The sequence below is a fragment of the Symphalangus syndactylus genome, chromosome 1 (assembly GCF_028878055.3).
Source record: "Symphalangus syndactylus isolate Jambi chromosome 1, NHGRI_mSymSyn1-v2.1_pri, whole genome shotgun sequence".
NCBI classification, from domain to species: Eukaryota; Metazoa; Chordata; class Mammalia; order Primates; family Hylobatidae; genus Symphalangus; species Symphalangus syndactylus.
Genome location: NC_072423.2, coordinates 131,862,550 through 131,878,771, shown reverse-complemented (window position 1 = coordinate 131,878,771; position 16,222 = coordinate 131,862,550). Strand labels below are relative to the sequence as shown.

The 16,222-nt window shown below is 36.7% G+C and overlaps 1 protein-coding gene across 1 annotated transcript in view; it reads left to right on the top strand.

The window, feature by feature from the left end:
* RBMS3 (RNA binding motif single stranded interacting protein 3) overlaps positions 1–16,222 on the top strand; it is a 1,708,877-nt gene that overhangs the window by 828,306 nt on the left and 864,349 nt on the right. The window contains exon 7 of the mRNA XM_055284824.2: positions 2,681–2,854. Within this exon, the coding sequence (XP_055140799.2) occupies positions 2,681–2,854 (174 nt within the window). The remainder of the gene's footprint in view (positions 1–2,680; positions 2,855–16,222) is intronic.

The window sequence follows — 16,222 nt, the reverse complement described above, 5'->3', positions numbered from 1 at the left end:
ACACCATTCTCCTGCCTCAGCCTCCCGAATAGCGGGGACTACAGGTGCCCACCACCACGCCTGGCTAATTTTTTATATTTTTAGTAGAGACAGGGTTTCACTGTGTTAGCCAGGATGGTCTTGATCTCCTGACCTTGTGATCTGCCCACCTCAGCCTCCCAGAGTGCTGGGATTACAGGCGTGAGTCACCACGCCCAGCCCATTTAATTTTATGCATGGTAATTTAAACTTTGATTCTTCTTGTGATGATTAATAGTTACACACCCATATTCAGCAGATATTTTAAGATTTGGCACTGGAATTCAGGAGACTGTTTGGACTGTTAATTTATACCTGGGAGTCATCTTCTTAGAAGTAATATGTAAAGCTTTGACCGTGAATAAGTTCACAAAGGAGAAAAGTTGGAAGAGTTAAGAACACAGAACCAAGAAGTAAGGCCTGAAAAATAACCTAATTTAGGGAGAATACAGAAAAAAGGATGCAGGTAGTGAGACAAGAGACAAGGTACAATCAGAAGGGACAAGGAGACTAAGGGAAAGATGATTGTAATGAGGAGGGGGTAAACACCATCAGAGGCTTCAAAAGCCAAGGAGGAAGAAACTCCTTAGAGCCATAGAAGAGACAATATATTGTCTAGAACTAAGTGGGCTCTCTGAAGCCTGGTTGGGAAGCTGAGTTTTATACACACAGGGAATAATCTACAACAACATAATCATATGCTGAAGTATTTGAGCAACACTATATAGGCTCTGTGAGAGCAGGAAGGTGAAGGACATAATCTGGAGGTCTTAGAAGTGGGGACAAGTATAAGGTACAACTTGAGCATGAGCTTTACAAAAGAGGGGAAGGAAAGTTTGCAAGGGACCACCATGATTAAAATCATTGAGGAGAGACTAATGCCACTTGGGAACGTAAGTAAACTAAGAGGTGAGGGTATTTACAAACTTGTTTATGCAAAAATTTAAATCCTCTCTCCTAATGTAAATGTGAAAACAGATAAGAGACAACCATGTAACTACAAGGGCTAGTCCTGAAATAACTACTTACAGAAACAACCAAAGTCGAAAGCATTTGATGTTAGTGACCGTAGTTGCAGAGCAGAAACCAAGACTCTTTCAAGGCCAAAGGTAAGTTTTGTGGTGGGCTCATTTATTCTTTGAAGTAACTGTGTATGGCATACAAATAACAGGATTTTTTACATAAATGCAGGGCTTACGTACTTCGAACCAAGCACAAATGTCTATTTTTACAAAAGTTCACTGTTACTTCTCCAACACAGGTTTGTCCTGGGGAGGTATGCAATATGCATACCTTTGTAATGCTGTATCTGCAGATCTCATTGAACTATTGCACTGTTGAATCATGTGGACAGCGTACATGGTAGGGTGGTGATGGAGAATGTTAATGGGGAAAGATAGACCACCAAAGAAGCTTGGCTACCTTAAGAAGGCTGTATTCTCCAGTTTTTGGTTTACATATTTTAGATTGTTAACTACCATTAAATCACAGATTTAAATTTTCTTTTCACTTTCCTAATATTTTTAAGGTCATTGTGAGAGAAATGGCCCACTTAGAGCATTTAAATCACGGAGGTTTTTGCTTTCTTTTGGTTATCCCAAGATGCTCGAACCTGTCTTCAGAAAATTGTTCTTCTAAGTATTTAATGGTATCAGAATCTACCCCAATGGGAAACACAATCATAGATAAAAGTTTCTTCCCCACTGGGTTTCCTGAATATAATGGCAATGTGATTAGCACATTTTCCCAGTGATTGAGTTGGCATTTGCCCATAGATTTATAAATAGAATTTATTGTGAAAGTTACTGTGCTACTGGGGTAAGTGGCTATTGCAATTTGAGGATAGAAAGTGTTCTCTGAAAAGAAACTATTATATGCCTTATATGCCATGGCCATCTGAGGACAAAGAAGGACAGAAGATACAAGTGAGTTTTGTTTTCAGTGAATTCTACCCTATGCACAGTTATGAGCAACCAGATATATTTAACATTTAAAAAATGCATATTTTCCTACCCCTCTATTTTCAGTTATGTTGGTAGAGCAGTTTGGGGGTGAATGATGATTTCGAATCCTTCACCATTTTGCTCTTTAGAAAGTAGAATGGTGACCTGTATAAATGTATCCAGATTCCTGCTGATGTCCCCCAGGACAGCAATAGACTTACGTAATTTAAAGACTAGTTAGAGTTGAGAAGCAGCCTGTGCCTTAATCCAATCCTTGAAAACTAAGATTTTTGTTTACTGCCTTCAGATGAGATGAATGGTGAATTTCTAAGGTGAGCACTATGATAAAAGGACATTTATATAATTGAAAATACCACTGTTGCTGTCACCCCTAAAACATATCTTATTTCTAAAGGCTGGAGTTGCATCCTGCAACTAGAAAAAAAAACTGTTTTCAATAAGATCAATTTCAAAGAGCCTTTGTGCTTTGTGATCCAGTCAAAATTCGAACAGTGAGAAAATACTTTTATCCTATTCAGAACGGTATTTGATGCAGTATTTGAACAGTATTCGATGCATCCTCTTAAGCCATCAGCCATTTCTCTTAATCAGCTGAGTTCTGTTCCTTAGTCATACGTGAGAATACATGCTGCGATATATTGCTGGCTCAGGTTTAATAAAGAGCTGTCTTCACATTGCATTTCTTTCTTTTTTGATAGTCTAGCTCCACAGTGAGAGCCTATCAAACTAGTAAGTCACGAGTGACCATGAGCCCTGGCTTCAGCTCCCAGTGGAACAGCAGCCAACCAGCCTGGAATACATACTCCTTTCCAAGAGCCAGCCTGCACTACCAGTCCCATGCCAGCTATACCTACTGTACCGGACACCCTGCTGTAAGTACCTTATTTTTCTGTATTTTGAAAATTGGATGATTTATGCAGTTACATTTTCAATCTAGAGTGGGTATCTATTAATTGGGTTTTTTTTAATGATATAATGCTTCTAAGGTAAGAATTTGCTGCTCTTGAGTAAAAGAGATAAGAATTTAAAAAGTCTTTTAAGTGTTTGAGTAACATGTTTGGATGATTTTTGCTGAAAACTGATATTACACTAAAAGTTATTTCCAAGTGATGTAGTGTTGGTGTGGAGACTGGATGCACATGTATCTCTAGTTTTATTTTTCTGGTTTCCTTTTGACTGTTGCTTATGAATTTAGTTGGTTGCTTTTGTGCTGATACAGGGTGCCTTTCAAAATGACATAAGAAACCAGTGAGGGGGGGGATCCTGGATGCCCCCACTTTCATCAGTGGCCTCGTTGACATATTTATACAGACATAAATATGTAGAAATCGATTCATCAGTAGGGTATTTTCCAGTTACTATTACACAGATGTCTGAGGTTGTTGGCATAGATGACTCAAAGGGCAAGGGAAATAAACCTCTAATAAGGGAAAAATGAACTCATGGAATTTGAAGACCTTTTAGAATAGGGTACGTGTTTCACCAGTATGTTTTTCTGTGTTTTGATTCAATTCTCATGGAATAAAATTTTTCTTTGATTGCAAATTACCTTTTGTATACTTGAAAAACGTCATGATCAATGTTAATTAGTAAGATCTCTCTTTACTGCTAAGAACCCATGCACAGGATTCCTAGAAAATGAAAGACCTTTGAAAGTGAATCATATATGCCTCTTGTAGCAAATCGTCTAATTGGTGAGTCACAGTAGGCATGGATTCTGCAGCCATTTCATTCAGAAGACCTATTGTAGACTTCTGTACTTCAGCTATCCTGTGGGCATTTTAAGGTTATGGAACTATAAAGTACGCAGTGCTTCTAAGTTGAGAGAATGTGTCTCAAATATCATGTCATAATTTCACTTAAAAGAAGACCGAAGGAACTCACTTAAAAAGTAAATTAGTATGACTTTTTTATAGGCAATTTGGAAATAACTATCAAAATTTAAATTGCACATCTTTTTGACTCAATAATTAAACTTTTGGCATTTAATAGGACATGTACAGGATATATGCACAAGGATAGTGTTAACAACAGTTTTGAAATTACTTGGACCTAAATAACCATATTTTCTTTTCATTTATCTTTTAACAAATACTTATTAAGCATTATTAACCATTTAATATGTTCGGTATTTTTCTAGGTGAAAGAAATCCAAGAGTGAACAAGACCAAGTCTTGCTCTTATGGAACTTCTATTCTAGGGAATGGGGAAGTTGGTTATTATATAAAAAACATATAAATACAAAGAAGCAAATAAGAAAGAAAATTATACCACAATGTCATATGCTAAGCAAAATAAATTCTACACAGACACTTAAAATAAATTGAAGTAACAGAGAATAACTGGGTGGCTGCTTGAGATTCTTGAGATTGTGTGGTCTACCAAGTCCTCATTCAGGAGGCCAGGTTTTATCTGAGATCTGAATGAAAAAGAGATATAACTAGGCAGAGTTTGGGAGGATGAGCATTATAAGCAGAGGAAACAGCTAGTGTGAAGGATCTGAGGCAGGAATGAGCCTGGTTCCCTACACAGGGAGAAAGCCATTGGAACTTAGGAGAGAATAGAGAGATAAAGTCAGAGAGAGAGACAGGGACCACTTTATTCAGATTGAAAAGTAGCACTTTGTAATACCAAGTAAGGAGTTTGTATTTTATTTAACTGTGATGGAAAACTATCAGAGTGTTTTAAGCAAGGAAATGACATGACATAGTTTTTTTAGGACTCAGTCTGGCTGCTAAGTGGAAAATTTCTGGTGGAGTAATAAGAAGTAAAGCACAGAATCAAATTAGGAGAGTATTACATACACATGTGTGTGACTGCAAAAAAATACATTTTCTTGTAATATCCTTTGACCTATTTGATGTTCAAAATATATGGAACTTGTTTTTATAATGAAAAACCAAGTTGCATTTATTTTGCATAAATTTTTCTTTAGTAACCAGTTTCATATCTAGTATATCTCATTAGTTTCTTCTTGAGTAGTTATTTGTCAAGCCAGAAGTTGACAAATTGTAATTTAATAAAGTATTTCAATTCATATTCTTATTGGCTTCAAGGTCATCTAAAAGTAGCTGACATTAATTGAGCACTTAATGTTTTCCAAGCTCTGTACTAATTACTTTTACATGCATTTTACACACACACACACACACACACACACACAAACACACACACACACACTTTTTTCAAAACAACCCTAGGAGGTAGGTACTATTATTATCATTTTAAGGGTTAGTGAAATGAAGTTCAGAAAAATTAAGTATCTTTTCCTAAGTTACACAACCAGAAGTGGGGCCTGAGATTCAAACATTGGCTGTCTAGCCTCCCACTAGTATTCTTATCCATTGTATTATATTGCCCCTTGACATTGAATCACTCTGTCTTTATTTACATGCCAAGGACAATTACATGATTATATCTCAGATAGAACCCTTGCTAATAATTTAGTTTAAATGTTCATGTTACTCTTTAGAGAAATATTTGCATTTATAGGATACTTGATTTTAGGTCTGGGGGTAGGAGGAAAAAAATAGGTGCTATCATGTCTTAGAAACCACCAGGAAAATTACAGGTTATCTAGCTACTTTTTGTGTTTTAAGGCCCAGCAGCTGATACTTTCTTTTGTCTCACTGCTGTGAGTCAAGTGAGTCAAGTTAAGAAAAGTAGAAGCAAAAGATTAGAAAATCCTTAAAAAATAGTCATGGGCGTTACACTTCTGATTTCAAGGACACTCTGAGGATCAACTTTAAAGCCTACTTGGAATTCTTTCATTATCCCAACATTATAACTTTCTTTCAAATTTTCTTCCCATGCCTGATCAGATGGCATTAAACTCTTGACTCAAAGATCAGTGCTCAGTTAACTGTGCTACTGCTTTGTGAAAGGAATTATATAATCTAAAAATAAACCAGAGGTTCAATATATGGAGATTTTGAGGGCTGAGTTTGGAAGACAACATGCAAAAATGTTGACTATTTCATAGTTTTTACTGGAGTCCATTTTGCAAGAGAAATATTTGGGGCTTCAAAATGTGAGAGTGGATTCCATAGTTGCTATGCAGTCTAAGATCCACAGTGGTTTCGTGGTTAAAACCACAGAAATGGAATTCTTGTCTGAATAGATTCCCAGTGATTTTCTTGAGTCATATAATTTAGTAGCCTTTAATGGAGCTATAAATCCTCTGCCTGCCTTGTGAAATTCATGTCCTTCTCTCCAAGTTACTAGTTTGATTGAAGATTTCCAGTTTTTTAACTGGATATCCTGGAGTTACAAGGGTGTCAGCCAGTGTGGTATTTGTGTAGTAAGTATATATCACTCAAAGTGTTCCCCTTTGCCTCTATTCCCCTGCTTCTGAGGAATCCTGATATCCCATGAATGTCTGGTTAGTTAACTTGAAATTGGTAACCTTGAGATTTTATTCTAGGATTTAATCTAGATTTTATCTCAGAATGCAGTTAGGCCTTTGCCTGATCAAGTAAGGATTTTCTCAGAGCCCTTTTGTACATCACTGTATTAGTTTCCTATGACTGCTGTAACAAATTACCCCTGACATTGAGCTAAAAACAACATGTCTATCTTTTATAGTTCTGGAGGTTCGAAGGCTGAAATGAGTTTTACTGAACTGAAATCAAGGTGTTGGTAAGGCTGTGCTCCCTCATGAGGCTCTAGAGGAGAATCTATTTCTTGGCCTTTTCCAGCTTCCAGAGCTATATTTATTGCATATCTTGGCTCATAGGCCCTTCTTCATCTTCAAGGCCAGCAGCATAGCATCTTCACATCTATCTCTGCTCCATCTTCAGATCACCTTCCCTATCTATAGTCAAATCTCTCTCTGCTTCCCTTTTACAAGCTCACTTGTTATTTCATTTAAGGGCCTACCTGGCTAATCCAGAATAATCTCCCTGTCTAAATATTTTTAACTTAGTCACATCTGTAAATTTTATTTTGCCATATAAAGTCATACTCACAGGTTCTGGGGATTAGGTCATAGACATCCTGGTGAACCATTATTCACCTTACGCTGATCATAATATTCCGTGACTCAATGACTGATTTCTGAGTCATTAGGTAAGTATTTGGGGCTTCTTGAAATTAATGAGGCTTATCTTACTGAGGGAGATAATACAAGAGGGATTCTTTGAGTGATGGAGGATGAAATCCCTGTGGCAATTCAAAATTATTGAAACTCACAAATATAAGTTTGATTTTCCAGAAATCCACTGTTTTTTCACTTCTAAAATGAAGTTGATGATAACTGTCCCCTTGGTAACTACTCCAATACATATCTTAAAGGAAACTACAAAGACAGGATTACTAAAGCTCTACCAATGTTTTATTCACTGCACTAGTAAATGAAGAAACAATTTCTAGGCATCTAGAATGCCCTCACCAGCTTGGATAATATTCAAAAAGTGGCAAAAAGTAATATTCAAAATATTCAAGTAATGCAATATTATAACTTTTAAGCCACATATTAAATATGGAAATACCTTTTATTATCCAAGGAAGCTACTAATATATAAGTGAATTTATTTAGTCATGTTATTTGTAGCACATTTTTTTCCAAAAATCATTCTACAAGTTTCCAAATAGTATATGGACTAGTGTGTTGGTGTAATCTTTCATTTGACGCTTCTGTTACTAGCTAAATGATAACTTTATCTGCTTCATGACTTAACACATGGAATAACATCAAATTTCCAACAACTTTCTGTTAATTGAGAACCATTATATGAGGGTAATGTTAATTAGAAGGAAGAGGATTCATTGGCTGCCTTCATACTGGGTCTCTGGTCTCCCTGCATCTACTCCTCTCTTGCTCCTTTCTTTTTTCACATTTGAAATTGTTATAATTTAAATGATCCTAGGGACATGGAGAAGAAGAAGGGAATTAGAAAGAGATGGAAAGTAGATAGTAACGATCTGATCCTAGGTGCTGAGGCCAGGAGCTTGTGTACCTTCTTTTTTTTCTCCTTTTCCAGTGAGGAAGTACAATATGACTTTTCACCCCATTGAGGCTAATCAGGAGACAGTGCCCAAGTGTAGCCCAGTTAATAAGGAAGACAAAGCAGAAAGAGGTAAAGAAAATAGAAAGAGGTAAAGAAAACCTCTGAGCAGGTGCTCAGAGGTTCACGCTGCCTGCAGGTAGTAGAGGCTTCTTCTAAGCCTTCGTCTATCCCTTCAGAAAATAGCAGGCACAAAAGAGAGGAAAAGTGGGAAGCCTGTACTAATTTTCTCTTTCAAAAAAAAAAAAAAAGATCTGAAAGGGGAAGGGTGCAGACCTGTACTGTCTTGCTGGAAGAGTCTCTCTTTTAGTCATTAAATAGGTTTCCAGGAGATTCCCTCCCTAGAAACTTGTTTACAAGGCTCAGAGACAACTGCCTTTCACCAAGAATTAGGTTTTCAAATGAAACAAGGGTTCCCAAACCTACCAGAAGGGACATTAGCCCACAGTAAAGGCATCTTCTGTGTATGTCCATGGCAACTGCCTATATCCATGGCTCTTAATAGCCTGAATGGCTGCTTCCTCAGCCCAGACCATGCTTTTCTCCATGGATAGGGACATGCGTTTTTTTTTGTTTTTGTTTTTGTTTTTGATTTTTTGTTTTTGAAGTGTATAGAAAAGATAGGAAGAGGTTGCAAGTCTCCTTTCTTCTATATGAGGACCTTTATGCATCAAAGACCCACTAATTTTGCAAATAAATAGCAAATCCTCTGTCACAGGTCCTCTATCTCTGTGCTCCAATGCCTAAGCCAGAAAGATATCTTGGAATCACAGCTTACTTGTTCGTAGTTTCTGAAATGATACACAAATGCTGGGATTTAGATTAGTAATTTTCATTGGTTATTCCAATTACTTTTATTCTATTTACTAACATGTGGAAGTGTGTCAGCACTTTAACAATTAGTATTGCTCTATACTAGCTTAATAATAGGTCTACCTAGACTCTTCGAGCTATGGAAAACTTTTCAAAAAGTACTGACAATAGACAGTTTTCAAAAGATAGTGAACAGATCTCCAGATACTGTGAATTCTCTTTTGTAAACTGATTCTCCTGAAAACTCACCAGTATTACAATAGCTAAGGTCAACATATTCCCCAGTTTTCCTAGTTTATGCTTATTTCCTAGTATAGTTATTAATGATATCCCCTTTAACTCTAAAAATTGTTTAGGTTTAGAAGTTATATTGTATGGTCTCCCTACCACACTCCTTTACGAAAAAAGGCATATTCCTTGCACATAAATCTTACTGTGCTTCATTGCTTCAGGGTTTAAAATCTCCCCAGGGAGCACCAACAAAGGAGATGCCTCATATAATGATTAATCAGGTACCATAAACCAATGGGGCTTCTAGTCTTTTCCAGCCATGTATGTATCTCTGTACTAAGGGAGAAGGAAAGTCTTTAACTTATATCTTTTGCAATTATTTAGACTTTTAATGAGATTTTTAGATAACTGAGAAATGGTATACAGGGCATGTAATTTTTCAAAATTCTTCTAGGCGTATGTGAACAGTTTGAAGACCTTGGCTCAATGGTAGTTTTCCTAAGCTTCATTTTTTACATCATGGAGGCCACTTTTAGTGAAAGGAGCTGCTCAGAGTTCACAACTTTAGCTGCGCCCAACTCTGCTCAATTTTCCCAAAGGCCAAGAGATGAAATACTCAGCACACCTGTATCTCTTTCATTGTATAGCACATCTAAGGCTATAATTTTTTCCCCTAACAAAAATCTCCAAGACTAAATATAAAAGGCAGATAATAACATGGTTGACTTCGTTTAAGGTGGGTTAACAAACTTTATCAATTAAAATTATTTTCCTACTCATAACAGAACATCCAACTGACAGTGGCTTCTAATGGTAAGATTTATATTAACTGCCTTAATAAAAAGCCTCGATGTAGGGGTGTACATTTATATTTGTCAAAGATGGCTGCAATAATACCACCCATTCCACATTTCTGTCTGCAATGTGATATTGCCATTTCCCAACCAAGAAATGGGGTCTCAAAGCCCTCTTCTTGAAACTGGCTGGCCTTTGTAACTCACTTCTAATTGTTAGAATGTGGTAGAAGTGATGCACTGTGACTTTTAGCTTTGAAAAAGCTATGCAGCTTCTATCTGGTTTTCTTGAAAAGCTTGGTTTCTGAATGCATTCTCTCTGGACACTGTCACCACACTCTTCCAATCACCATGCAATGAGGAAGCCCCAATCCACATGGAGAGACCATATGTAGGTTCTCTGGGCAATAGTTTCTTGGGCCTACTTCTTGAGGTACCAGACATGAGTATGAATGACTCTCCAGATGATTACATTCTCTAATTGTCTGAGCCACTTTCAGATACCGGTGTCTTCCCATCTAAAGTCCTAGGAATGAGAGAGCAGGGATAAATCATTCCCATTGTGTCCTATCTAAGTTTCTCACCCACAGAAACAGTGATCATAACAAAATGGCTGTAGTTTTAAGCTGCTAAACCTGGGATAGTTTATTTTTCAGCAATAGTAACTGGAACAATAACTATTTCTACATTTGGTGCAGCAGTTGATCAACATTATCTAAGAGACAGGCTCGTTCTGCCTTTCCTCTTTGCCATCCTCTGTGTGTTGGTGATGTCACATCTCTTTGAAACAAGATGAAACCTACAACTCTAAACCTTTCGTTTATGTAGTACAGTGCTCCAAGAAGGTAGGAAGAAAGCAGGGGATTTTACCTTGTGCTACAATTTTTAGAAACATTTTAAATAAGATTTTTTATTTCCGAATAAAAATTATATACATTTATGGTATATATCGTCATGTTTTAAAATATGTATAAATTGTGAAATGGCTAAATCAAGCTAATTAATAAATGCATTACCTCATATACTTATTTTTTACAGTGAAAACACTTAAAATCTATTCCCTCAGCAATTTTTAAGAGTATAATACATTGTTATTAACTACAGCCCCAATGTTGTACAATAGATCTCTGGAACTTATTCTTACCATATGACTGAAATTTTCTATCCTCTGATCAACATCTCCCCAATTCCTCTAACCCACCCCAGCCTTTGGCAACCACCATTCTATTATATGTCTATGAGATCAATGTTTTTAGGTTCCACAAAATAAGTGAGATCATATATTTGTCTGGTGCCTGGCTAATTACACTTAACATAATGTATTCCAGGTTCATCCACGTTGTCATAAATGCTAGAATTTCCTTCTTTTTAAAGGCTGAATAGTATTCCATTTTGTGTATATGTGTATTTATGTATACAAATGTGTGTACATACATACGGTTTTTTGTAATGACTGTACACCAACAGTGGACAACGGTTCGTTCCCCTTTCTCCACATTCTCTTTAACACTTGTTATCACTGGTCTTCTTGATAATAGCCATTCTTGTAGCTGTGAGACAAGAATCTCGTTGTGGTTTTAGTTTGTATGTCTCCCATGATTAGTGATTTTGAGCATTTTTCTTTTAGTATGCTGTGAAATTTGGTTTGGTAGTATTTTGTTGAGGATATTTGCATCCATGTTCATCAGGGATATTGGCCTGTAATTCTCTTTTCTTGTAGTGTCCTTGTCTGGTTTGGTATCAGGATAAACTAGCTGGCCTTGTAAAAAGGAGTAAGAAAGCATTCCCTTTTCTTCAATTTTTTGAAAGAGTTTGAGAAGGATTGGAAATAGATCTTTTAAAGTCTGATAGAATTTAGCAGTGAAACCATTAGGTCTTGGCTTCTCTTTGATGGAAGACTTTTCATTAGTTCCGTCTCCTTACTGATTATTAGTCTGTTCAGATAGTCCATTTCTTTGTGATTCAGTCTTGGTAGGTTGCATGTGGCTGGAAATGTATCAATTTCTTCCAGACTATCCAATTTATTGGCATATAATTTTTTCTAGTAGTCTCATGATCTTTTATATTTCTATGGTATAAGTTATAATGTCTCCTCTTTTCCTTTTTGATTTTATTTGAGTCATATCTCTTTTTTTTTTTAGTCTAGCTAAATATTTGTTGATTTTGCTTATCTTTTTCAAAAATCAACTCTTAATTTTGTTTATCTTTTCTACTGTTTTTCTAGTCTTATTTCATTTATTTCTGCCCTGGTCTTTATTATTTTCTGCTTTTTGCTAACTTTGGGATTAGTTTGTTCCTGTTTTTCTAGTTCCATGAAGTGTAGTACTAGGTTGTTTATTTGGGATCGTTCTCCTTTGTTGATGTATGTAAGTGTTTATTGCTATAAACTTTACTGTTAGAACTGCTTTTGTGGCATCCTACCAGTTTGGTATGTTTTGTTTCCATTTTCATCTCAAGATGTTTTTAAATACTCCTTTTAATTTCCTCCCTTTTAATTATTTGATTAGATAATTTAATCCATTTAAATTCAAGGTAATTATTGATATGTAACGACTTACGACTGCCATTTTGTTCATTGTTTTCTGGTTGTTCCATTTTCTTTCTTTTTCTCTTGCCGTCTTCCTTTATGATTAAGAGATTTTCTCTACTGGTATGCTTTCTTTTAAGGTGGGGCATTAAATTTCTTCACTGACTTACTGGTTTTCAAAAGCATGTTGTTTACTTTTTATGTATTTGTGAATTTTCTGGAATTCCTCCTGTTATTTCTAGTTTCCATATACATATATATATATGTATATGGAAAAATATATTCCATATATTGTGGTAGGAAAAGATACTTGATATAATTTCAGTCTTCTTAAATTTGTTAAGACATGTTTTGTGACTGTCTATCTGAATCTATCCTGAAGAATGTTTCATGTGCCCTTGAGAAGACTGTATTCTGTTGTGGGTTGAAATGTTCTGTATGTTTGTTAGGTCAACTAGGCCTAAAGTGTAGTTTGTCTCGTATTTCCTTACTAATTTTCTGTCAGAATTATCTCTCAGTAGCTGAAAATGGGGTATTTAAGTTTATTACTATCATTTTAATTACAGTCTCTCTCTCCCTTTAGATCTATTAACATTTGCTTTATATATTTATGTGGTCTAATGTGAAGTACATTTATATGAATATTTTTGTTATAGTCTGTTGATGGACTGACCATTTTATCATAAAATGAAATTCTTTGCTTCATTTTACAGTTTTTAACTTAGAGTTTACTTTATCTGATATTAGTATAATTACTATTCCTGATGTCTTTTGGTTTCCATTTGCACGGAATATGTTTTTGCATCCCTTCACTTTCAGTCTGTGTATTCTTACAGCTGAAGTGAGTATCTTCTAAGTAGCATACAGTTGGGTCTCTTTTCTTATAATCTACATTCAAGGTAAGTATTGATATATAATGACTCCCTGCTGCCATTTGTTAATTGTTTTCTGATTATCGCATAGGTTCTTTATTCCTTTCTTCCTCTCTTGCTGTCTTCCTTTATGATTAAGTGATTTTTCTCTACGGGTATGCTTTGATTTTTTACTTTTTATCTTTTGTGTATTTATTATAGATTTTTGCTTACCAGGAGGTTTACAAAGAGTATCATATAGTTATGACAGGCTATTTTGAGCTGATAATAACTTTTATTACATTAAAAAACTATGCTTTTACTTCACTCTCCCATTTAAAATTCTGCTGTTTTTGTGGAGATTAGGTCTTACTCTGTTGCCCAGTCTGGTCTTAAACTCCTGAGCTCAAGTGATTCTTCCACCTTGGCTGCCCAAAGTGTAGAGATCATAGGTGTGAGCTACTGTGCCTGGCCCCATTTTAAATATTTGCTGTCACAATTTATATCTTTTTACATTATGTATCCCTTAAAATTTATAGTAATGGTTATTACTTTAACCTTCATATTAAAGATATAAATGATTTACACACCACTCTTACAGTATTAGAGTGTTCTTGATTTGACTGTGTAATTACCAGTGAGCTTCATAATTTCATACTTTTTTTGTTACTACTTAGCTTCATTTTCTTTCAGCTTGAAGAACTCCCTTTAACATTTGTTATAAGACAGGTCTGGTGGCAGTGAAATCCTTCAGCTCTTATTCATCTGAAAAAGTCTTTATGTCTCCTTTATTTCTAAAGGACAGTTTTGGCAGGTACTTCAGCACTTTAAATGTATCATCTCACCCTCTCTTGCCCTGTAAATTCTCTGCTGAGAAATCCACTGCTAGCCTTATGGGAACTCCCTTATATGTTATTTGTTTCTCTTCACTTGCTTCTTTTAAGATCTCTCTTTGTCCTTGATTTTTTACAGTTTGATTGTAATATATTTTGGTGTAGTCTTATTTGGATTGAATCTGAATGGAGACATTTCTTCTACTTTAATATGCATATCTTTCTCCACATTTTAAAAGTTTTCTGCTATTATTTCTTTAAATAAGCTTTCTACCATTTTGTCTTCTTCTTGAACTCTTATAATTTTCTATTTAGATGCTATCCCATAAATTCTAGAAGCTTTAATTGGTTTTATTCTTTTTTCTTCTTCTCTGACTATATATTTTCAAATAAGCTGTCTTTGACTTCACAGATTTTTTTTTCTGCTTGATTAATTTTGCTGTTGATGCTCTCTACCACAGTTTACATTTCACTCATTGTATTATTAAGGTCTAGAATTTCTCTTTAAAAATGTTTTTAATCTTTCTGTTAAATTTCTTGTTCTGGTCGTTTATGGTTTTTGTGATATTTTTTGGATTATTTCTCTTTATTTTCTTGAAGTTTGCTTAGCTTTCTTAAAAAATAACTATTTTGATTTCTTTGTTATGCAGTTTATATATTGCTGTTTCTTTGGGGTCTGCTTCTAGGAGATTGTGTTCTTTGGTGGTGTTACGTCTTCTTATTTTTGTGTGTTTCTTGTTGCCTTACATTTATGTCTATGCATTAAAGAATTAGGGACTTGTTCCAGTCTTTACAGACTCACTTTTTCTGGGTAAGCTCTTTAGTAGTAGTCAGCTCATTTAGAGATTCTAGGCATGTCTCTGGTATAGTCTGAGAGTGAATTTCCTCCTTGAGTCCTTAGGTAGTAAGTCTACCCCGGTGGCTCCAGGCTTGGATTTCCTGTAGTAACCCAGCTTGGTGCCTGAATCAGCAGGTATGTTGACTTGATGCCTGGTTACATGGGGTTGAGCCTGAATCCTGGAGCCACAGGGGTAGACTTGCTGATCTGGTCCACACATATATTAGTCAGAGTTCTCCAGAGGGACAGAGCCAAAACGACATATGTATATATAAAGGAGAGTTTATTAAGGAGAATTGGCTCACCTGATTAAAAGACTAAGTCCCATGATAGGCCATCTGCAAGCTGGAGAAGAGAGAAGCCAATAGTGTGCCAGTCCAAGTCTGAAAGCCTCAAAACTAGGGAAGCCAACAGTGTAGCCTTCAGTCATGGCCAAAGGCCTGAGAGCTCCCAGGAAGCTATTGGTGCAAGTCCCAGAGTCCAAAGGCCAAATAACCTAGCGTCTGATATCCAAGGGCAGGAAGAGTGGAAGCAAGTGTCCAGCATGGGAAGAAGAAAAAAGAAGACTCAACAAGCAAAGTTAACCACCTTCTTCCCTCTGCTTTGTTCTAGCTGCTTTGGCAGCCAATTGGATGATGCCTACTCACACTGAAGGTGGGTCTTTCTTTCCCAGGCAACTGATGCAAATACCAATCTCCTCTGGCAGCTCCCTCACAGACACCCCAGAAGCAATACTTTACTAGCCATCCAGACATCCTTCAATTCAATCAAGTTGACACCTAATATTAACCATCCTAGCAGGGATAGGAACAGAGCCTATGTCCACTAGCGTGTGCCTTCAGTCTGAGTCTTCAAGGGCTTGCCTGGCACTGGGGTGAGCTAGGCACCTGGGCTGAATAGGATAGGCCTGGAACCTGAGTTCTTGAGGGACTGGCCTGGACCCAGGGTCTACTGAAGCAAGCCTGAACCCTGAGTTTTCTGGAACCTGGGACCACATGGACTGGACAGGAGCCTGGGGCTGGCCTGATGCTAGGACCGGCATGAAGCCTGGGTCTGAGGGGATTAGTCTGGAGCCTAGGATTCCTAGTTCTTGCCTAATACCTGGAGCCACTGCGGCTTACCTGAGACTGAGGCTGTGGCCATGGGGCCTAGCCTGGAGCCTTTGCCACTGATAACCTGCCTGGATGTTGGGTTTATACAGTGCTGGCCTAGAGGCTAGGTCTCTGAAGGATGGCCTGGGTCCTAAGGTATTGGGAGGCTGGCCTGGGACCTGGGTATACAGAGATAGTCCTAAATCCAGGGTCTGTGGGCCTACTCCAATACTAAGGTCTATTAGGACAGATGTAGA